General features: G+C 45.5%; 1 protein-coding gene across 2 annotated transcripts in view; it reads left to right on the top strand.

Annotated features, from left to right (window-relative positions):
- The window catches only part of LOC146355583 (complement C2-like), a 57,798-nt gene extending 34,082 nt beyond the window's left edge, over positions 1-23,716 (top strand). For both annotated transcript variants that reach the window (XM_084830738.1, XM_084830737.1), the window contains exons 13-18: positions 4,511-4,664; positions 6,166-6,245; positions 11,408-11,499; positions 14,832-14,964; positions 16,693-16,742; positions 21,891-23,716. In XM_084830738.1, the coding sequence (XP_084686864.1) occupies positions 4,511-4,664; positions 6,166-6,245; positions 11,408-11,499; positions 14,832-14,964; positions 16,693-16,742; positions 21,891-22,082 (701 nt within the window). In that variant the 3' untranslated portion in view covers positions 22,083-23,716. The remainder of the gene's footprint in view (positions 1-4,510; positions 4,665-6,165; positions 6,246-11,407; positions 11,500-14,831; positions 14,965-16,692; positions 16,743-21,890) is intronic.
- Positions 23,717-24,473: the final 757 nt, after the last annotated feature.

The raw sequence follows: 24,473 nt of genomic DNA, 5'->3' as shown, positions 1-24,473 counted from the left end.
CTCACTCCTACATCCCTGGGACCTCCAGTGTGGTGACAGTGGGCAACATGTGCCTGCAGACACCGCTCTTGGTGCCCACCAGGCTCTCTGCCCCTCCTGGTTTTGATGTTATTAAGGACTTCTTCAATTTTACTTTTAATTGGGGGTCTGGTATGCTGCAAAGCGGAGTACTGCCCTCCAGCACCATCTTTATTTGGGGTTCAAAAGAGTCACCTTGTGTTTTGGAGCTCAGAGCCCACCTCTGCCTTAGGTTCTTTGGCAACTTACATTCCTTAGCAGTTTGCCTTCTGGGAAATGAGTGTTTTGTCACTGGCCATGTCAACAATGGGCAAGCCCCCATGGCAGCCATTTTGTGAAAGTGCCCACAAAATTCTATCAAAATTCCAAATGTGCCCACTGATGCAAAAAGGTTGGGACCCCTGCTATACCCACTTACAAGGGAGTAAGTCCCATGGAACTCAGTGGGACGTAGTACTGAGTAAACGTGTAGCATTGTGCTTTACAGGGAACTAGGGGTTGAGCAGCAATGCCCTTTCAGATGGCCAAGGTCCTTCTGTATGTTTACTCATGACTCAGTCATATTCAGCAGTCACCTGACTGAGTCTGTCACCTGCCGTCAGTCTCATTCAGCAGTCAGGTTTACTCAGCCACCTGCAATGCTAATGAGAAGTTTTTCTTCTTGCAGGTTTAGCCCATTTTTATTGTTTTCTATTCAGAGGGGCAGGGGGGATTAGAGAAGAATTGTCCCTTAATTAGTTAGCTTCTTTTCCCCAGGGGAAAATTGCTGTCTTCTGTCCATTTTTCAATTTTATTTAGTGCTATTTCACTATGAATTGTTTTTTAAAACATGAAAAATAACCAGGTAACGAGTAACAAAAGACACTGCCTCCTCCTTCCTGCCAGAAACAGAATGCAGTCAACAAATGCTGGACAGTTTTATGGTCCCCAGGTCCAGATACATAAAAGGCATACAGCTCAATCAGCCTTCCCCACCCTGGTGCTCTCCTGATGTTTTGGACTTCAACTCCTATCAGCCCCACCAGTATGGCCAATAGTCAGGAATGCTGGGAGTTTAGTCCAGAACATTGGGAGGGCACCAGATTGGGGAATGCTGAGCTAAATTGCTCCCTGCCTCTTCTTCCCAGAGTAACCCTAAGTTTGCTAGTCCAGTACAAGACCTGAAATGGATCACCAGTTGCTGGGGAACATGGGCAGGAGGGCAGTGTTGCACTTAATGTCCTGCTTGTGGGTTTCCTGCGGGCAGCTGGTTGGCCACTGTGTGAACAGAATGCTGGACTAGAGGAGCCCTTGGTCTGATCCAGCACGGCTCTTCTTATGCTCTTATCAACCTGTGATCAGAGTCTTCTGAGAGCACTACAAGTGGGCCTAGTAGGTTACAGTCAAAGATGCTGGAAGGCAGGATTCTTGGGACTGCTAGAAGATAAGGGTGGGAGTGGGGAATCAATGCTGATACGTTAGCGCCGCCTCCTCCAGCCTTCAGTCAAAGCTGTCATCTCTGGGGCCGCGTTCTGATCAACTCTGCCTCCCCACAGCAGCCAGGAAACTGCTCACTGGTCTCGGGAAGCGGAAGAAACACATGGCAGGGCAGCTAGACGCCGATCAACATCTGAGGGGGCGTGCCAGGACTGATGTAATATGTCGTTTGGCCCTGAGACCAATGGCCCTTCTGGCCTAGTATTGTCTGACGCAGTCTTCCCCAGCTTGGTGCCTTCCAGCCATGCTGGCTAAGGGTGATGACAGTTGTAGTCCAGCATGTCTGGACAGCACCAGATTAGGGAAGACTGGTCTATCGTGACTGGCATAAGTTTTCCTGGGTCTCTGCCAAAGGCCTTTCTCAGCTCCATTACTTTGTTGTTCAGTCATTCAGTCGTGTCCGACTCTTCGTGACCCCATGGACCATAGCACACCAGGCCTTCCTGTCCTGCGCTGTCTCCCGGAGCATGCTCAAGTCCATATTCGTTGCATCGGTGATGCTATCTAGCCATCTCATCCTCTGCCGTCCCCTTCTCCTTTTGCCTTCAGTCTTTCCCAGCATCAGGGTCTTTTCCAGAGAGAAACCTCTTTGCATTAGGTGGCCAAAATATTTGAGCTTCAGCTTCAGGATCTGTCCTTCCAATGAGCACTCAGTGTTGATTTCCTTTAGGATTGACTGATTTGACCTCCTTGCAGTCCAGGGGACTCGTAAGAGTCTTCTCCAGCACCACAGTTCGAAAGCATCAATTCTTCTGTGCTCAGCCTTACTTATAGTCCAGCTCTCACAGCCATACGTTACTACTGGGAAAACCATAGCTTTGATTAGACGGACCTTTGTTGGCAAGGTGATGTCTCTGCTTCTTACTATGCTGTCTAGGTTTGCCATAGCTTTCCTCCCAAGGAGCAAGCGTCTTTTAATTTCATGGCTACAGTCACCGTCTGCGGTGATCTTGGAGCCCAAGAAAATAAAATCTGTCACTGCTTCCGTTTCTTCCCCTTCTATATGCCAGAAAGTGATGGGGCCAGATGCCATGATGTTAGTTTTTTTAATGTTGAGTTTCAAACCAGCTTTTGCACTCTCCTCTTTCACCCTCAACAAGAGACTCTTTAGATCCTCTTCGCTTTCTGCCATTAGGGTGGTATCATCTGCATATCGGAGGTTGTTGATAATTCTCCCGGCAATCTTAATTCCGACCTCTGATTCATCCAACCCAGCGTTGCTCATGATGTACTCTGCATATAAGTTAAATAAGCAGGGTGACAATATGCAGCCTTGTCATACTCCTTTCCCAATTTTGAACCAATCGGTTGTTCCATGTCTGGTTCTTACTGTTGCTTCTTGACCCTCGTACAGGTTTCTCAGGAGACAGTTAAGGTGGTCTGGTACTCCCATCACTTTAAGAATTTGCCACAGTTTGTTGTGATCCACACAATCAAAGGCTTTAGCGTAGTCAATGAAGCAGAAATAGACGTTTTTCTGGAATTCTCTTGCTTTCTCCATGATCCAGCGAAAGTTGGCGATTTGATCTCTGGTTCCTCTGCCTCTTCGAAACCCAGCTTGTACTTCCGGTAGTTCTCAGTTCACATACTGCTGAAGCCTAGCTTGTAGGATTTTGAGCATCACCTTGTTGGCATGTGAAATGAGCGCAATTGTACGGTAGTTTGAACACTCTTTGGCATTGCCCTTCTTTGGAATTGGAATGTAAACTGACCTTTTCCAGTCTTGTGGCCACAGTTGAGTGTTCCAAATTTGTTGGCATATTGAGTGCATCACTTTAACAGCATCATCTTTTAGTACCTTAAATAGTTCAGCTGGAATACTGTCATCACTGCTAGCTTTGTTGTTACTAATGCTTCCTAAGGCCCACTTGACTTGACTCTCGAGGATGTCCGGCTCAAGTTCAGTGACTGCACTCTCATGGCTATCAGGGACATTCAGATCTTTCCTGTATAGTTCTTCTGTGTATTCTTGCCACCTCTTCTTAATCTCATCTGCTTCTGTTAGGTCCCTGCCTTCTTTGTCCTTTATCATGCCCGTCTTTGCACAAAACGTTCCCTTGAGATCTCCGATTTTCTTGAAGAGATCTCTAGTCTTTCCCATTCTGTTGTTTTCCTCGATTTCTTTGCATTGTTCATTTAAGAAGGCCTTCTTGTCTCTCCTTGCTATTCTCTGGAACTCTGCATTCAGTTGGATATATCTTCCCCTTTCTCCCTTGCTTTTCGCTTCCCTTCTTTCGTCAGCGGCTTGTAAAGCCTCATCAGACAGCCACTTGGCTTTCTTGCATTTCTTTTTCTTTGGGATGGATTGAGTTGCTGCCTCCTGAACAATGTTACGGACCTCCTTCCATAGTTCCTCAGGCACTCTGTCTATCAGGTCTAATCCCTGAAATCTATTCCTCACCTCCACTGTATATTCATAAGGGATATGCTTTAGGTCATACCTGAATGGTTTAGTGGTTTTCCCTACGTTCTTCAATTTAAGCCGAAATTTTGCAACAAGAAGCTCATGATCTGAGCCACAGTCAGGTCCAGGTCTTGTTTTTACTGACTGTATAGAGCTTCTCCATCTTTGGCTGCAAAGGACATAATCAATCTGATTTCAATATTGACCATCTGGTGATGTCCATGTGTAGAGTCATCTCTTGTGCTGTTGGAAAAGAGTGTTTGCTATGATCAGCGTGTTCTCTTGGCAAAACTCTTATTAGCTTTTTTTTGACCCCCGGAACCCGTGAAGTTGCCCGCCCCTGCTTTAAAGATAGAATGAGCTGGGCACCTTCTTCCATGCATAAAGCAAGTGTCCTGGAGTGGACCTGCGTTTCTCTGCAGAAGAAGCTTCGTCCCGGATAAGAGGCAAAGGTGTCCCCCTGCAAATTGGGCCCCTGCTCCTGCCCTCTCACCAGCTCTGGAAAGGCATAAAAGGTGATGGCCAGGATCACTGGGTCCCTCATCAAAACAATGGGACATTTTGCAGTAAAGAATGGATTCTGAGGTTGATTGACTCTGCTTTCTCCCCTAGGAGGAGGAGAGAGGAAGTTGCGAATAAAGACGCGGATTGACCACGAATTGTACAATGTTCGAGCTAAGTTGGCCCAGGGCATCGAGGAATTCTATGACTATGACATCTCCCTACTCGAACTGGAGAATCCTGTGCGGTTTGGTGGGAGAATCAGGTAACATTGCCTCTACAGACAGGGTTAGGCAAACAACGAAAACACGAAGGAAGAATCTGGGGCTATAGCGGCTTGCTCTGAAACTTTTCTGTTGATTGAAATGTTGTGTGTGTTCCCTATACAAAATAGAAGTTACATTAAAAAAGAAGAAGGAATCCAGTTCTATTTTTGCCCTCTCAATCACATCTTGCTAGTTATGCCTTAAGATTGCTGAATATGCGCTCTTGCTTTGTAAATGCAGGCTACAATTTTAGTGGGCAGGCAGAGTGGGGAGGTAAACCATACAAGATTGAAGTGTCACTGTTGTACTTGCTTGCTCTTGTATGGCCTCCCCCAACCTGGCACCCTGGAGATGTGATGGACTGCAGTGCTCATCATCCCCAGCTAGAGGAAAGTGTGGGTTTTCCTATTGGCTGTGAAGTTACTGACTCAGAGGCCAAGTGAGTAAACTCCTCTGAAGCCAGGTAGTTCTTACTTTGCACACTCTCAAAAAGACCTTTTGGGGTACAATAGTGAAGTTTGCCTCTTATTTAGGGAATTCCCTCCCTAGAGAGGTCAGGTTGGCTTCCTCTTTATTAAACTTTAGGCAGGCAGTGAAGACTGTCCTGTTCCGTCAGACGTTTAAAGGTGTTTAGCATTTTTATGTCACCTTTTACTGGCACTCACTCTCTAATTCTATTGCATTGAATTTTTTTTTTCCTTCTTGGGGGTGGCGGGGAGCAGAGCTTTATAACTAGTTTTTATTGTAGCTTTATTGAGTATTGCTCTGAGCACCTAATAGGTGGAAGGTACAAATCGTGAATCAAATCAATATATAAATGTAATTAAGTGCAGGGGGGTGCAGGAGAGGGAGAGAAACCTGGTTCACACTATCACCGGAGCTTAAACAAGGCTGATTTAAGCCACGGTGTGTGCCAGGCACCATTTACCTAATCACCCACCCAGACACAGCTTCTTGTGTCATCCGAACCCAGGCAGCATGGCTTTTTGGAGGGGGAAATAACCCTCAAATAACCTGTGGGCTGTTGTTTGGTTATTTGACAGTTGTTTCCTGCTCCAACAAGACATACTGCCTGGGTTCAGGCAACATGACAAGCTGCTCGATTAGGCAAATGGTGCCCAGCACGCAGCGTGGCTTGAAGCCACCATGGCTTGTTTAAGCAACAGTGATGGTGCGAACCATCAGTGTCTCAGGGCCACGAGGACATCATTCACGTGCAAAGCAGGTGTGAGAGGGGCTGTTTTTAACAGCAGAAAGAGCACATGTAAGAGGGATGGGGGATGTTGAGTCATCCTCCACTCCACACCTTCACTCTCTGCAGCTAGTTGGCCTAATTCTGGTTTTGCTCATCATGGGATTGGCAAAGAGCAACGCAGGCTACCAAAACCCTGCCTTCCCGTTTCTCTGTTCTCCTTGCTGGGGCCCTTCCAGCATCCTGCTCTCTGTTTCTTTTGATGGTGCAAACTCCAAACCAGCAGCAAATGTCTTTCTGCTTTGCAGGCCAATCTGCCTTCCTTGCACGGAAGGTGCCAACAGAGCCCTGAAGAAGAAGCCGGGGACCACGACATGCAAGGATCACGGTGAGCATACCAGGCCACCAGATATCTCTTTGAATGAGCTGCAGTGGTCAGTGCTGTGTGCTCTTCTCCTTAGACCAAGGCCTGGTTCCCTCATGCAGCAGAACAAGGTGGGAATGAGGCAGAAGAGTCCTGAATTGGGCAGAATGCACTGAATCATTTCAGATGAGGAAATTTTTGAATGCTCCTCTACATTTAAAAAACCAAATGAACACTGCTGTCAGAAGAGTAGCACAGCAGGGAGTGGGCTGGAATACAACCTTTCTCCCTGATGTGGCAGGTTTGTTTGTTTGTTTTTAAATTGCAGGAAGGTTGGTAGATGGGAGAGCAATTGAAGATGGCATCTCACCTGCAGTCTGAAGTGGTACAGTCCACTCTCCCGCTTTAAGATTCTACCAGTTCATTTTGCTATATGCGTAGACCAGGCTGTGGAGACACTGCAAAAGGGAAAGCCTAAAGAAAAAGAGCTGGGGGGGCTGGGCTGGCCATGTTTATATCCGTCTTTCTCCAAAATAATGAACCTAAGGCAGGTTACAGGGAAGATTCCTGAACGTTGAAGTGTACCTCCAAGTACATATTTCGTCCATTTTATCATACTGATGCAAAGTTGGGGGAAGGTACACATGGTAGACTGTTCCTTGCAATACTTAAAGGTACATTGTCGATTCTCGTCACTGAGTAATGTATGGGCAGTACTTTGAGCACTGGAGAGGTAGGAAAACACTACATAAAATATTAAGTCTTAAAGTGTTTGAAGGAAGTCTACTGACTACTATTTCTGAAAAACGTACAGCCTCATTTCTTAATATGTTCCCACCATAGTTCTGGTGTGCTATTCCAGTATTGCTCAATAATTCTATTATTGCTACATTTGAAGGGAAACTAGAAGGGTGAACCCATGTAATAAAAATAATGACATTTGTCTGAAATGAGGACGAAGTACTGTTAATAGAAGGTATTGGATGCTGATGTAGCATCACTCTGGGGCATTGTGGGAAACTGAAATAGTGGCTAGAGTCAGTTATCCGGTACTGAGAAGCGGGGGGCGGGGGGCACCTGAGGTCCCTGTGCCTTGAGTCCGCTCAGAACTGGAGCTGGCTCTGTTTTTAAAGCTGCTTGCTCTGTCCACACCCACATCAGTTTGGATGTGGAGGAAGACAGAACGGGGCAAGTGGAGGGGGCAGTTTTTGTTGGGCCATGCGTGCACACCAGGGTTGGGACCATGGTGGGCACACAGGGATATTTTGCTTCTTAAGCCAAGGTAAAATTCACTTGGCTTTCTTCCCTGCCCCTTGGGAGAAGCTCCTTTCCTTCTTGAAATGAAGTTGACATGGGGGCTTCTTTAAGAAGTACATAGCAGAAGGTAAGATTGCAGTAAGCATTACTGAGATTGTGTATGTCGGCTTTCCCCAATGTGGTGTCGTCCTGATGTTTTGGGGTACAACACCCATCAGCCCCAGTCAGCATAGCCAGTGGTCGAGGTGATGAGAGCTGTAGTCCCACCTGGGGCAGCCTCCCCCACCCTCGTGCCCTCCAGTTGTTTTGGGCTACAACTTCCAGCCTGCCTGACCATTGGCCATGGGGGTAGGGGCTGATGCGAGTCAAACTTCAAAACATCTGGAGGGACCCAGCTTGGGGAAGGCTAGCAGGTGCCATGTGTTCTACGTAACACATTGCTAAGTATTAAGAACTGGTGTTTCCCATCAGCTCTTTGAATCCTCCATCTCCCTAAGCCAGCACAGAACAGGTGGGGGATTGGAGTAAGATCTGAGCCCACATTTGGAGGGACATTGGAAAGCAACAGCTGCCTTGCAGATCGTTGCAAAGGTGCTTCTTGAAGGCAAGGAAGGCCGGTGTCGGGTGGGGATTTTCCTCTGCTTAGAAGATGTCTTATACTGAGTCAGCCGATTGGATCATCTAACACAGACTTCCCCAGCTTGGTGCCCTCCAGATGTGATGGACCACAACTCCCATCATACCCAGCCAACATGCCCATGGTGGGTAGAGGATGGTGGGTAGAGGATGGTGGGTGTTGTAGTCAATCACATCTGGTGGGTGCCTGGCTGGGGAAAGCTAATGCAGCCTTGGTACTGTCTCCACCAGCTGGCAGTCTCTCTCCAAAGTCTCAGGCAGAGCGTCCAGCCCAGCTCTGCTGGCTGGGATCCTTGTAAATGTGGCTGTGAGGGCTAAACTGTTTATAAACATGTTTATATCCGTCTTTCTCCAAAATAATGAACCTAAGGCAGGTTACAGGGAAGATTCCTGAATGTTGAAGTGTACCTCCAAGTACATATTTCGTCCATTTTATCATACTGATGCAAAGTTGGGGGAAGGTACACATGGTAGACTGTTCCTTGCAATACTTAAAGGTACATTGTCGATTCTCGTCACTGAGTAATGTATGGGCAGTACTTTGAGCACTGGAGAGGTAGGAAAACACTACATAAAATATTAAGTCTTAAAAGTGTTTGAAGGAAGTCTACTGACTACTATTTCTGAAAAACGTACAGCCTCATTTCTTAATATGTTCCCACCATAGTTCTGGTGTGCTATTCCAGTATTGCTCAATAATTCTATTATTGCTACATTTGAAGGGAAACTAGAAGGGTGAACGCTCAGGCAGAGCGTCCAGCCCAGCTCTGCTGGCTGGGATCCTTGTAAATGTGGCTGTGAGGGCTAAACTGCACAAAGACATAGTCAGCAGCTGAGCCTTGCTTTCTTTTCTACATGCAAGAACGCATGTGGGCCCACAATCCAGATTAGGACCACCATGCATAAATAGGGGAGGTTAAAACTTTCCCACCCAGCCGCTCCCTAAATTCTACCCCACACACACCTGCAGGGGAGCTAACAAAGGAGAAGAAAAGCCTCTATTGGCACTTTTTGACCTAGAGAAGCTTTGGAACGCAAAGCATGTGCTGTTCCACTGAACTAAAGAGGAAGAAGGGTTTCAGGGTGAACAGAAATGCCCAAAACATACTGCTTTGTTGTTGCCAACCTCCCAAGCAAACAACACAACCCAGTTTCATAGAATCATAGAATAGTAGGGTTGGAAGGGGCCTACAAGGCCATCGAGTCCAACCCCCTAGAATTCACTAGAATAGTTTATGTACTGTGTCAATGAGGCACGTGTGGCCCATGGAGCACAGCTGCTGCTTTCGAGAACTGCTCCCTTCCTCTTCCCACTTCCTCTCCATGCTGCAGCCACATGTCTCTCACATACTTCTCTTTTCTCAGGCTAGTAGGCCAAAATCCCCCAGTCCCGTTCTTCCCTGTAGCTGCCCCATTCCTTGCTTTTCCTATGAGGAAAGGCTAAAGTGTTTCGGATTTGTTTTTAGTGCAGGGGGTGGTGGGGAGACAATGAAGGCAGGACATGACAGAAGTTTATGAAATTATGCATAGTAGGAGAATTTACTCAGTCACCCAATGAAAATGATTTCCAATAGATTCAGGTCAGATAAGAGAAAGAAATTAACAACATGCAGTGATCTCTGCATATAAGGCTCCTTGCAAATAGAAAACTAGCACATAAGGGATAAAGGTCCAAGTCCAGCCATCATCTGCTGTGCCAGTTTTCTACTTGCAAGGAGATTTTTTTAAAAAACAAGGGAGCATTCAGAAATGGTATCTCCCACCCAGGTTCTACCTCAGGACCCTTGGGCAGCAGTTAGGGCCCCAACAGGGCCCATCTACACTAATGTCTGCACTAGGCCCCAAGCTGGACAGCAGGGGCTACAAGCCACCATTTTAAATTTCCCACAGTGCCCCAGAGTGCCTGATGTAGCATCAGTTTGGGGCATTATGGGGAATTTAAAATGGCTGTCACCAGGTAAGTGTTGTTTAGATTGTAAGCTTGAGGCCAGGAACTGTCTTATTATTAATTAATCTTTGTAAGCCACTCTTGAGAGCCTCAATGCTGTAAATAAATAAATGCTTTGCTGAGGGCCTCCTCAGACCTGGACCCAGCCCTGTTCCCACCTACAGTCTGAAGAGCATCAGTCCATACCACCCCTTTGAAGCGTCGACTGGGCCTATAACTACCGAGGCCACACAGGTAGTTTCATGAGCCAGACTGTACTTTGGATGTATTTATTTTCCACAAAGGAATGTTCCCAGTGCCACAGGGCAACAGCTCCTTTTGAAACCAAGGGGAGTTTCAAAACTCCATCATGAGGGTTCAGTAGTCAGAGAGTGAGGAAACTGTCACCATCTGCAAGTGAGGCTGGGTGGTCTACACATACAGCAAATGAGGCGGTAGAACACTGAGGTGGTAGAATAGATGGAGCCGTGTCTTACTACAGGTGCAGAGAGGGGGTGCTCCTTTTGAATGCTCCTCTGCAAACAAAATTCCCTCCCAACAGAAAATGTGTACATCTAGGAGAAAGTCCAAGCCCAGTCTTTTGCTTGTTCTGATTTTCTATTTGCAGGGAGTTTTTTTTAATGTGAGGAAGCTTTGAAAAATGGCACCACCCCCTGCTGCAGTCTGAAGTAGTCCAGTCCATTCTACCACCTCAACATTCTATCATCACATTATATGCCTAGACCAATTCTGAGATAAAACATTTCCTGGGTTGGGTCAAATTAAGCCACAGGCTCCACTCCTGCTGTGTCATTCAGTCAGTTCATGTTTTGTCTCTGGAATGTTGGCGCTTTCAAGACTCAAAGACTGCTTTCCTGGAAGCTGGCTAACGGGTCAATGCCACTTGTCCCACTAAAGTTGGATGTCAACTACTCGGGGCTCCCATAACTAGTTAGCATGCCAGAGTCTCATTCGTTATTGGAATTAAGCAGACAAATCTCTCCACCATCTAAGAATGGCCATGCACCACCACCCACAGATTCAAGAGGGAACTATTAGTCTGCCCACTGAGATAAATGTTTGCCAAGTCTTAACCCACCTCAAACTTTGGTGTTAGGTTCTGTTACTGTGGTGTTAGGTTCTGTTACCTTCCTTTGGAACCTGGAAGTTGTGACTATTAACTCCCCAGTCCCAGAGCGCACCACCCATTGACTTCACTGCTCCGCCAGAAAAGCCTATTCTAGGTCACCTTCCCCTGCTGTAACCAACTGAGTGGCTGGGCCTCACTTCTCTCTCAAAGAGCCCAGAACTTCTGCTATCCAAGCTCACAATCACCACACACACACACCTTTTTTCTGCCTTGTAGAGCTGGAGTTGCTGAGTTTTGAGAAGGTGCCTGCCCAGTTCATTTCCTTAGACAACAAGAGGATGAATGTGCAAATCAAGACAAAGACAAGTGTAAGCGTGCTATTTCCTGCTTATAGGATAATTGGTAATAATAATTTGAAATGTAAAAGCCTGGAAAAATGGAGATGGGAGCATTTCTGGGGGTTTTCCTCGAGACCAGTAGGATGAATGAAAATAGACTTTTAAAAGTAGTGTTTTAAAATAATATTGTTACAGCCAGTTAACACTGCTACAAAATCTGTTAAGAGCCAAGATCCAAAGGTAGCAGTATTGGTATTGCAGCTGCGTTTGACTGGATTACTAAACAAGCAACACTCTTGGGACTTTACGTTGGAAAAGTACTTTCAAATTTTGCAGTGTTCAGGACTGCCACTGCTGTGGCATCTCCAGCAGGTGATCCAGAGAGCGTCACCAGCCGCTCTCCTGTCATAGCATTTACTGCAGCGAGAGAGCAGCCAGCGGGGCTCTCTGGAGCAGCCACCCACCCTCCGTTTCCCTCATTGCATGTCCCCCTTACTTTTGCCTCCATATTGGCTCTAAAGAGAGTCCCGCAGCCGGGAGAAGCAGCCACAGGGTTCTTGCAAGACCCAGGTGAGTTCTCATGAGATCCCTGCACCTACTTCTTCTGGCTGCACAGCAACAGTAAGGGAAAGGGAGCCATGACGCGTGGGAAAGAGTGTGATGTGGCAGTGGCACGTGTTCTCTCCCACCTCAAGCAGAGAGAGCTTCCACCACGGCTGCTCACTTGCCTCAGATTTCTCTATCTGCCGCATCAAATGAAACTAATAAATCAAGTGAAACTAATAAATGTTTGAAAGTGTGCACACGTAACAACCGAGGAGCACGCTAATGTGAAAAAGTTGAGAAACTTCTTCCATTTTTTGCAAACCATCTTTTTTCTGAAGTCCATGAAGCTCAAAGTGAAAGTTCAGAATCAGAAGCTGTGGGTCTTTCAGACACTGACAGAAAACCAAATCAAAGTTAAAATATTATTTTCAACAATATATTATTTATAGGTTTCTGTATACATTGGTTTCTGTATAGCTCCTTTTGAATATAGTAGCTAAGACACGCAGCCCAATCTTTTGCATGTTTACTCTGAAGCAAGTCCTGTTGCATGATTCAGTGTGGGGCTTTCTCTGAGGTAAGAGCATAGAATTGGAGCTTTACTGTGTATGATGGAGATATGCCCTTGAAGAGTTCAGTGATCTTATCAAGGGCATCTCTGCACCAGCCTAAAATCCTGCATTTAAAATGGGGCTTTCTGCTTCTGTTTTAAATGCAGGATCACAACGGCTCCCTTTTTCACCTTCTTCCTTTCCCCTCTCCCCTTTCCCCCTCCTCCTCCCTTTATCTGAGTCTTCCATTATCTTTCATTGATCTCGCTCCTCTTCTTGCCCATGGAGGGAACTCAAGTGGAACACAATGGGGTAATTTGATAGCTCATTATCTGTGATCTATTTAAAAATGGAACAAGGGGCATTTAGTGGAGGAGACGCCTTGGAGGTTCATGGTGTCATGTAAACAGCCCGCAAACTTCTGTGACGGAGCAATTTCAATCGCAGGATAAAAGCTCCATGTGAAGAAAGCCCAAGTTTAATTGAACATCCAAATCTATTGCATTACAGGGATGAGCTTTTTCTGAGCTGTTCCCTCTAGAAATATGCACTTTTCCCTATTTCTGCATCATAATGTTATGGTCTACGTATTGTTTCTAAGGCCAGATAATGAAAACCTTTGTTTTACTTCTTTATTGATGGTTCCATATTTCATATTTCATATTTCATTTTATTCTTTCCCCTGCCCCCTCCACAATATTATCCTAATATCCTAGCTGGCCAGAAATAAAACATAAAGGCATCATAATTTTCAGTGCCATTTCTACAACTGGGTATATTTGCAATTATTGTTTTAATAAAACTTAGACAATGTTGTTACGCTTTTAATGATGTATTGTTTTGTAATATGTTATAAACTGTTCTGAGATTATTAAAATGGGAAGTGGTATACAAATGTTCTAAATAATAAATGTATACCTTTTAAAATGTCATAATTATGCTAAATAGTACTATTTAATGTGTGACAGTGCTATCCTTTGCATGCTTATTTGGAAGTCCCACTGACTAACAGGGGCTTACTCCCAAGCAAGTCTGCATAGGATTGCAGCCTAATGGTGTAAATCTTATATATGCCTACTCAAAAAGTCTGAGTTCAGAGGGTCTCAAGTAAGTATGCATAGGACTGCTGCCTCAGTTGTACTTGGTGGAGCTTACGTCTGAATAGATATGCATAGGATTGCAAGTAGTAGAGGAAGTTTGGATATGATAAGACTGTAGATACATCATATTTTTCATTTTTGTCTGTAACATATCTGGGTTTTTTTAAAAAAATAGGAACTCTCTCTTTCCACGGCTTCAATATTTCTGGGAATTTTATACCTCTAGTAGTAATAGGTCTTATGGATTATATGGGTGGCGTGTTTTAATTCTTTTCACATGGACTCCCAGAGGATTAGGATGCCAAAACTTACAAAGATGGGAGGCTGTTTTCATGGAAAGTGGAGATTTTGAGTATTTAAAAGAGAGAGAAAAGAAAATAAAGAAAAAAGTCTGACAGGACGACATCAGAGTAACTACTGCCCAAGCACTCTCTGAGTGATGCTGCAGCAAATAGGGCTTCTTTTGATTTGCAGGGAAGCAATGACAAGGAAGCTTCTTTCTAGGTTACACAGATGTTGCAGAGATGCTGGAGCCAGATCAGGTGCCTTCGTGGCTTAATAATGAGACGGATGCAGAAAACAACCCTACGCTCTTTGGCAAGAGAGAGAATTGGCAAAATTATAGGAATGAAAATGCTGTGTTCATGCGTCATTTTAAGCCAGGAATCCTGGCTTATTAAACTACAATGTGACTGAGCAGCATACTGGCTCCTGCAGCCCAATCATGCCTGCTTGCTTCTCCCACTTGCATGAGCAGATAAATAAACTGGGCATGGTTAGCTTAGCATGACGTCTGAACCCATCACACTAAGCTACCCATGCCTGGTTTGTTTGCCCATTCATGCAGGAGAAGAAAAGAGGCGTGAACAGGGTGTGTGCACCAGCAGGCAGCTCACCCGCATTGTGGTTTGATAAGATAGATTCCTGGCTTAAAATGACATGCGAATACAGCCAATGTGTCATGGAGCACGGATATGCTGAGTCTCAATTCTGATAAAGCCATCAGAGAATCTGAATTTCAAACTGGAGGGAAATCTCTAGCAAACAGCAGACAAGCGTGCTTTAAACTCAGTGATTTTCATTATGTGCAAGTTTTCAAAGCACTGGGGCTGAGCTACTGTAGCAATTCTGCCATCACATATATGAAATGTGTTGCTCCCTATAGCGTCCCTTGTGTATTTCCGGAGCTGTTCAAGAGGATATGATATATTCCAAAGTGTCTGATGTCTCTGAAGTGGTGACGGATAGATTCCTGTGCAGTGGGGAAGATAACGCTCTGGAAGCTGCCACTTGCAAAGGTTGTTTTGCTTACGTGAGAAGGGTGAAAGTATCCTGATTCAGTGGAGGGGCAAGGGGAAAGATGGTTTTGAATCCTGAAGAAACTTCTCATCCAAGTGAAGCTGTACAGGTTTTCCTGGTAACCAGAGCTATAACGACAGCCAGTGTGGTGTAGTGGTTAGGAGTATTGGACTCGGCAGATCTGGGTTCTAGCCCCCACTCAGCCATGAAGCTCACTAGGTGACTTTGGACTGATTGCTGACTCTCAGCCTAACGCACCTCACAGGGTTGTTGTGAGGATAAAATCGAGAGGAGGGCCGGGTATGCCACCTTGAGTTCCTTGCGAGAGGAAAAAGGCAGGATATAATTAATAGCAGTAGCAGTGATGATGATGATGATGATGATGGTGTAGAGGTATCTAGGGATGGCATGGGAGTCCAAGGAGAGGGTGGAGTCCGACGGACTTCCTACCCCCGCCCTGTCCAGCCTCCTGGACCCTGCTCGCCAAGCTGCGGGACATTCACAGACCCAGCTGCCGAGCACCACAGAGCTCAGTGAGCGGCTGGGAGTGGTGCCGAGGATTTGTCCTGCCTCTGCTGGCTGTCAAGGAAGCCCCTGACAACCAGCGTGGCCCTTGGCAGCGCCCCAGCACTCTAGCCCTGTCCTCAGGAGGAGGAGAGGGCTCTAGTGCTTGGGGGGTGCGCCGTGCCAAGGACTCCGGCAGGCAAGCCCTCGTGCACATAGAGTACAAGGGCTTGACTGCCAGAGTCCTTGGTGCGGAGAGGAGTGGCAGCTCACACGGCTGGGCGGGCGGGCGGGGTGAGCAGGGAGGCTGGACGAGCGGGTCCAGGCTGCCGAGTAGGGGTGGGGCAGCTTGTTGAGCTCCCCGACGACCTGGACGGAGATGAGTCCGTCCATCCCTGGAGGTATCCTTCACAGTGATGAGGTATCCTTCACCAAGGTGAAATTCCCTTGCCAGCATTGAATCTAGTTGCTGACAACTTTCATTTAAAGAACCCTTCCTCCAAACTGAGTAAGTTTCTAGTCCTTGTTGTTATAGGATAAAATGTCTGGTCCGGGCCTTGTGAATTTCAGACACCAAAGGAATCTGAACAGGGCTTATTAGGGGTAGTGTCCATTTCACATTTGCCATGTGGAAGCCACATGGACCAGCCTTCATGTGACAGTTGCTTCACGGAGCAGCCACTGTATATATAGGACATACCAGTCTGAACGGCAGCTGACTTAGCCTGCTCTTTTGTTTTATGTGAATAACCACACGGAGAGAGGCTTAATGCAGTTCGGCTAAAGGTTTGGCTTCCAGTTTCCTCAGTTAACACAGCTGGGATTTGAAATGAACAGTGGGAGCCAACGTGACAATTCTTGGGACATTCAAGATGGAAGAGATCTGAGGAGCGAGTGCCATACCTGCAAGAGAGTTTGTTTTTGTTTGTTTTAAAAACACAAATCAAAAGCTAGATAGAAATTATCTCTTACCTTCCAGATTAAGTTGCCATGTTAAGGCTGTAAGTTTAGAAGTTCTCTATCTAATATTTCCAGATTTGATGGTTGCTCTGTGGGGTTGGGGGGAGATAAAGGTATCCTGTCGTCTATCGTTCTGGTCCCCCTATCAGAAATTTACTGGTTAAGAGGCCTGAAAATAAAATTAGAGCTTTTCCCTTCCTGAAATAGTGGTGGGAAGGGATGGTGGGGCTTATGTCATCTTTTAATCCCCCTTCTTTTTGCAGGTGAATCTGGCGGATCACTATTTGTGGAGAGGAGGGAAAGACATTTTCAGGTAAGTAAACCTCTGTTCCCCTTCATGGATCACTGCCTTGTTGTGGCGACGGGGCTTGCGTAACTCAGTGAAGCCATAAGCTATGCCGTGCAGGGCCACCCAAGACGGACAGGTCATGGCGGAGAGTTCTGACAAAATGTGGCCCACTGGAGAAGGAAATGGCAACCCACTCCAGTATTCTTGCCAAGAAAACCCCATGGAACGTATCATAAGGCTAAAAGAGATGACGCCGGAAGATGAGCCCCTCAGGTCGGAAGGTGTCCACTATCCTACTGGGGAAGAGCAGAGGGTATTTCCAAGTAGCGCCAGAAAGAGTGAAGCAGCTGGGCCAAAGCTGAAAGGACACTCAGCTGTGGATGTGTCTGGTGGTGAAAAGAAAATTTGATGCTGTAAAGAACAATATTGTTTAGGAACCTGGAATGTAAGATCAGTGAATCAAGGTAAGCTGGAGGTGGTCAAACAGTAGATGGCAAGATTGAACATCGACATCTTGGGAATCAGCGAACTGAAATGGACAGGCATGGGCGAATTTAATTCAGGTGACCATCATATCTACTACTGTGGGCAAGAATCCCTTAGAAGAAATGGAGTAGCACTCATAGTCAACAAAAGGGTGGGAAAAGCAGTACTGGGGTACAATCTCAAAAACGATAGAATGATCTCAGTACGAATCCAAGGCAAACCATTCAACATCACAGTAATTCAAGTCTATGCCCCAACCACTGAGGCTGAAGAAGCTGAGGTTGATCGGTTCTATGAAGCCCTACAACACCTTCTAGAACTAAGACCAAAAAAAGATGTCCTCTTCATCATAGGGGATTGGAATGCTAAAGTAGGAAGTCAAGAAATCACCGGGATAACAGGCAAGCATGGCCTTGGTGTACAAAATGAAGCAGGACAAAGGCTAATAGAGTTTTGCCAAGAGAACACGCTGATCATAGCAAACGCTCTTTTCCAACAGCACAAGAGGCGACCCTACACATGGACATCACCAGATGGTCAATATCGAAATCAGATTGATTATGTCCTTTGCAGCCAAAGATGGAGAAGCTCTATACAGTCAGTAAAAACAAGACCTGGACCTGACTGTGGCTCAGATCATGAGCTTCTTGTTGCAAAATTTCAGCTTAAATTGAAGAACGTAGGGAAAACCACTAAGCCATTCAGGTATGACTTCAATCATATCCCTTATGAATATACAGTGGAGGTGAGGAATAGATTGAAGGGATTAGACCTGATAGACAGAGTGCCTGAGGAACTATGGACGGAGGTCCGTAACATTGTTCAGGAGGCAGCAACGAAATCCATCCCAAAGAAAAAGAAATGCAAAAAGCCAAGTGGCTGTCTGATGAGGCTTTACAAGCAGCTGATGAAAGAAGGGAAGCGAAAAGCAAGGGAGAAAGGGGAAGATATATCCAACTGAATGCAGAGTTCCAGAGAATAGCAAGGAGAGACAAGAAGGCTTTCTTAAATGAACAATGCAAAGAAATCGAGGAAAACAACAGAATGGGAAAGACTAGAGATCTCTTCAAGAAAATCGGAGATCTCAAGGGAAAGTTTTGTGCAAAGACGGGCATGATAAAGGACAAAGAAGGCAGGGACCTAACAGAAGCAGATGGGATTAAGAAGAGGTGGAAAGAATACACAGAAGAACTATACAGGAAAGATCTGAATGTCCCTGATAGCCATGAGAGTGCAGTCACTGAACTTGAGCCGGACATCCTCGAGAGTGAAGTCAAGTGGGCCTTAGGAAGCATTAGTAACAACAAAGCTAGCGGAGATGACAGTATTCCAGCTGAGGTATTTAAAATCCTAAAAGATGATGCTGTTAAAGTGATGCACTCAATATGCCAACAAATTTGGAACACTCAACAGTGGCCACAAGACTGGAAAAGGTCAGTTTACATTCCAATTCCAAAGAAGGGCAACGCCAAAGAGTGTTCAAACTACCGCACAATTGCGCTCATTTCACATGCCAGCAAGGTGATGCTCAAAATCCTACAAGCTAGGCTTCAGCAGTATGCGAACCGAGAACTACCTGAAGTACAAGCTGGATTTTGAAGAGGCAGAGGAACTAGAGATCAAATTGCCAACTTTCGCTGGATCATGGAGAAAGCAAGAGAATTCCAGAAAAACGTCCATTTCTGCTTCATTGACTACTCTAAAGCCTTTGATTGTGTGGGTCACAACAAACTGTGGCAAATTCTGAAAGAGATGGGGGTACCAGACCACCTTACCTGTCTCCTGAGAAACCTGTACGAGGGTCAAGAAGCAACAGTAAGAACCAGACATGGAACAACCGATTGGTTCAAAATTGGGAAAGGAGTACGACAAGGCTGCATATTGTCGCCCTGCTTATTTAACTTATATGCAGAGTACATCATGAGAAACGCTGGGTTGGATGAATCACAGGTCGGAATTAAGATTGCTGGGAGAATGATCAACAACCTCAGATACGCAGATGATACCACCCTAATGGCAGAAAGTGAAGAGGATCTAAAGAGCCTCTTGTTGAGGGTGAAAGTGGAGAGTGCAAAAGCTGGTTTGAAACTCAACATTAAAAAAACGAAGATCATGGCATCTGGCCCCATCACTTCCTGGCATATGGAAAGGGAAGAAATGGAAGCAGTGACAGATTTTATTTTCTTGGGCTCCAAGATCACTGCAGACGGTGACTGTAGCCATGAAATTAAAAGACGCTTGCTCCTTGGGAGGAAAGCTATGGCAAACCTAGACAGCATAGTAAGAAGCAGAGACATCACCTTGCCGACAAAGGTCCGCATAATCAAAGCTGTGGTTTTCCCAGTAGTAACGTATGGCTGTGAGAGCTGGACTATAAGGAAGGCTGAGTGCCGAAGAATTGATGCTTTCGAACTGTGGTGCTGGAGAAGACTCTTACAAGTCCCCTGGACTGCAAGGAGGTCAAATCAGTCCATCCTAAAGGAAATCAACGCTGAGTGCTCATTGGAAAGGCAGATCCTGAAGCTGAAGCACAAATATTTTGGCCACCTAATGCAAAGAGAAAACTCTCTGGAAAAGACCCTGATGTTGGGAAAGACTGAAGGCAAAAGGAGAAGGGGACGGCAAAGGATGAGATGGCTAGATAGCATCACCGATGCAAGAAATAAGAACCTGAGCACACTCCGGGAGAGAGCGGAGGACAGGAAGGCCTGGCGTGCTATGGTCCATGGGGTCACGAAGAGTCGGAGACAACTGAACGACTGAACAACAACAACAAAAGCCTCTGTTTGTAACATGGTGTGGACCTGCCACTTTTCATGAGAATTCATGTGGCATAGTTGTTAGAATGTTGGATTTAGACAATGGAAGACCCTTGTTCAAATCCCTTCTCAGCCATAAATCCTGGGGTCAGTCAGTGGGCTGGTTTGCCTGATCACTGCAGTCCCCTGTGGGTTACAACAGATCATGGGGGATGTCTACATGGGTACGGTTTCTGAAGCGTTTTGTGATTATATCCGGATTTTCATTACATCACTTTGGTCTGTCAGCGGCGCACAAAACAAGGAAAGCAAGGTATACACTACCTAAAAACCCACTTTCATGGGTCACATGGCACTTGAGACTGCCATATTTGGGATTGGGTGGGCAGAGTCCAGCGAGTAGAACTGAAAGTCATCAGCCGCATAGGTGCTGCTCAGCCAATGAGAGAGGCTTGTGCCCCCTCCCCCCTGCCATGTCCACTCTCCCCTGCTCAGGGAAGTTTAATGGAAGCACTGATTTAAGCCCCTGTAGTTTATTGCAAATCTCTCCCCTCTCATCCACCATTGGGATATTGTGAAAGGTTAAAAGAGCTCTACTGTAGTACTGTGAATGGTTAAAACAGTGCTACAGATTGTGAATAGGTAAAACAGGCTACTGCAATATTGTCAATGGCAAAATAGCGCTACTGCATTATTGTGAATGGTTAAAACAGTGCTGCTGTGAAGTAGTAGGGGCAGGAAGCCTGTGTCCAGAACTGCCCTACTACAAATGGGGAAAAAAGAGGGGGGCTACCCCTTGACCATCACTGTCAGGACACAGAAACACCCCTAGGCATGCCCAGGATTTAATGCGGGGGGATGGGGCACATTGCAGTGGAACCTCATTTAAGGAAAACAATGCACTAAAATGACTGTGGAAATGCACTGTTTCTAGTGGGAAGCTTTGGGGTTGCTGCAGATTGGCGACAGCGTCATCTGTCATGAACAACTCCAGTGTGCTCTCGCTCCACACTAAATCAGCCGTGTAGGTTGGGCCATGGGTTGTTTAACCCTCAAACAACTCCTGCTGCCTGAATTTAGATGACACTGCAAACAATGGCACCCCACCACCACCCTCATGTGCCGTAACCCACTGTGATTGTGCAAACCTGGTCACTGTCTCTTAGCCTAACCTACTCCACTGGGTAATTATGAGGGTAAATGGAGAGATGTATGTATCCACCCTTTGGAGGAAGGGTGGGATAAAAATCAGAGAGAGAGAGTCTTCTGACACCCAGTCATTTCATCTCCATCTCCACCACCGCAGAGAAAGAGAGAGAGAGAGACACACACACACACACGTACACACATATATACATACATACACGCAGCAATGAGCTTGGCAGGATCAGGCCAGGTGAGGGAAATCCCAGGATGATCACATCTGGCAGAAAATATCAATAAAAACATAAGTTAGTTGCTGGATCAGAACTGTGTTCTGTTTCCAATAGTAATCAGCCAGATACTGCTGAGAAGCTCACAAAGAAACATGATTGACACAGCCATCCAGTGTTGTTCATATCCATTATATGACTGTCCGAGGCATATATATTATCCCTGTTCAGTACCAGAACTGAGTTTACAGTTCTGGTACTCAAAGAAATCCACTTCTAGGGTAGTTTTTTTTTTTAACATTTTAGCAGCCTAATTTAATTTAGCACCCAAATTTAGGGAGCCTTGTTGTTGCTGTCAAACAATTAGGAGTCAGAAACCCTTCCCAATCTATTGCAGGTTGCCCAGAGATCTACCGGTAGATTCAAATCTACCTTCTGCCCACCTCTGCTCTAGGGGGAAGTTGTAGCATTCTGGAGTATGATTGATTTTGATCTTGTGAATTGTAGATTTCCTGCTTTAGCTCTTGACCCAGGTCCTTTACCTCTCCTGGCAGGTGGGTGTGATCAGCTGGGGCACATATGACCCATGTCAAAGGAAGATGAAAAACCTGAACACGGATGGGACAATACGGGATCCCCCTCAGAGCAAACATAAACCACGAGATTTCTACCTCAATCTCTTTAGTGTGCAGGACTGGCTGAGAAAACACTTGAGCAATTCCCTGAAATTCATCCCCATGCAATGAGCCACAAACACATATTCATTGTTACCCAGAATTCTTCTCAGCACTGTTTGCTAAGACATCAATTTCCATGAGGGTTATTAAAAAATAAATAAATCTTGAGTATGTAAGGTGTGTCTGTTGTTGTATGCTCGTGCTGTTTATACTCCCAGCTGAAAGATCAGAATTTAATTGTGCCAGAACTCATCAGTTTCGGAGCCCTGAGTTGCTTCCATACACATTGAGTTTCCTCAATAAGTTAGAAGTAGAATCAAACCAGTGGTTCTTCCTAGCACTTAATGTAATAATATATTATGCAGGAATACCAAGATCTGTCCCTAATGTATATTCAAAAGGCAGTCCTGTTCAACAAAGGTCACTTGCAATGTTAATTAAATCTTCCTCCTTGCTGGTTCTGCCCCTTTTATTGCTTCCTGTTGAGCAGAGCAGTGGCATTACTGATGAATAGCCTGTTCAGGGACAATATCAGTTCAAGTTTTCTGGAATGGGTAAGTTCATGCATCCACACATGTGTGCACACGCTTCAGTTACAGATTTCCTCTCATTTTTTCTTTTCATTGTTATATAGTGAATTAGCTTATATATTGTTTTACATATTATAGCACCAATTTACTTATTTCTTCCTTTTTATTGTTATATAGCAATTAGTGAATGAGGAAATTATATTAAGAGGCTCTTCATCAGTAATCCTGCTACTGTGCTTAACAGGGAGCAATAAATGGGGCTCAATCTGCAAACAGAAAGCTTTTAATTAAGCAGAGAGCTGTTCTGAAAAGCCTCAATAGTACTTCGGCAATCTAACCTCGCAAGCTACCACTGCAATTTCGTTTTAAATTTAAGAAATAGTCAGAAATTGGGTCTGGGACAAAAACAAATGAACAGAAGGACAGCAGAGGAAACACTAAAAGTCGGTTACATCATCTGGATCCACTGGGTGTTGTGTGGTTTTTTAAAAGTGAATAAAGGATAATAATTCCAGGTTAAACTTGTGTGGAAGCAACCTCAGAATCTATTTTTAATGAGTTGGGGTACAGTCCTAATACATGTGAAGTAGTAATAGTGAGGGTACCTCTGAGCATTCACAGAGTGCCACAATAACCACAACTGGGAGCAGAGGAGAATTCTCTGCATTCTCTGGATTCCTGCACTGAGCAGGGGGCTGGACTCTATGGCCATGTAGGCCCCTTCCAACCCTACTATCCTATGATTCTATGAGAAGGCTTTAAAGGCCTGAGGCTGTAATTTTATGGCAGCCTAGAGCCCTGGTAACTCTCATGTTTGCAGCTAAACATTTCCAGGAAGTTGCCAGTATTGGGAATGTCCTCCAAGGCAGTGCCCCTCAGCGCATGTTTTCCCATCTTCTAACACCTTCCTGTGATGCAGCAGGCAGAAAATAGGCTTGCAAACAAATCTGTGTGTGTGTCTGCTCAAAACCAACATGGGTTAGGAGAAAGCTGTTGACCTTACTATTCAAACACGGAGAGGCACTCGGACTTGGGACCCATGAGGACTATGGAAAGTTGGGTTATGAGAAGAATATGACTGTGAGCTGGAATAATGGATTTTCTGTCTTTTTTATCTTCAAGTGTGTTGTTATTGATCCCAATTACATATTCATCGAGTCATTAAAAAAAAGCCGAAGGAAAACAAATTATAACTGTAATGAAGAAAAGAATGTTTATAACTGCGGAAATGGATTATACACAGGCATACCAGAAAACCCTTCCCCAAATTGAAGAATATGAACCATCTTGTTCATTATAGACAGACCCCAGCATCAGAAATACCATTAATTCTGGATGTGGGGTGTCTTTAGATTTCCAGGATCTTGCACATAGCAGTCTAGCTGTCAGGAAAATGCAGCATTTCCCCACTTCTTCCCAACATAACCAGAAGCAGCAGAGCGCTCTTGCAACCATCACATGACCTGCTGACCTGCGGACTCCTCCTCCCACAAGACACCTGGTACTAAATAGTCGGGATTTGCAGACAATGCGACTACACCATCTGCTCACCTTGTTTTCCCTCTCCTCCTCTCTCTCTCCCCCCCCCCACCCTACCCTACCCTACCCTACCCTTGCCTTTTTAATTTGCCTGAAAGAAGAGATCTGGAGATCTCGAAAGCTTTCACAATTTGGGGGTGATCTTTTCATTGAAAGGTATTGCAGCAACATGGATTCTGGAATTTTTCTTAATGATCAACATGGCTACCTTTGCTTCTTTGTCCTTTAACACTGTTTCTTTATGCAAAGTCCAGGCGCAATGTAGGTACAGGTGTTGAGGAGTTAGCCTGTTCTAGACAGAGTAGCACTCCCTCAGGAAGAACGGGTACATAGTTTGGGGCTGCTCTTGGATTCAGCATTGTCACTAGAGGCCCAAGTGGCTTCTGTGGCG

The sequence above is a fragment of the Heloderma suspectum genome, chromosome 2, assembly GCF_057233095.1.
Source record: "Heloderma suspectum isolate Gila_16-S chromosome 2, 16-S_ref, whole genome shotgun sequence".
NCBI classification, from domain to species: Eukaryota; Metazoa; Chordata; class Lepidosauria; order Squamata; family Helodermatidae; genus Heloderma; species Heloderma suspectum.
Note: the sequence above shows the minus strand (reverse complement) of the source record. Positions and strands in the feature narration are given on the sequence as shown.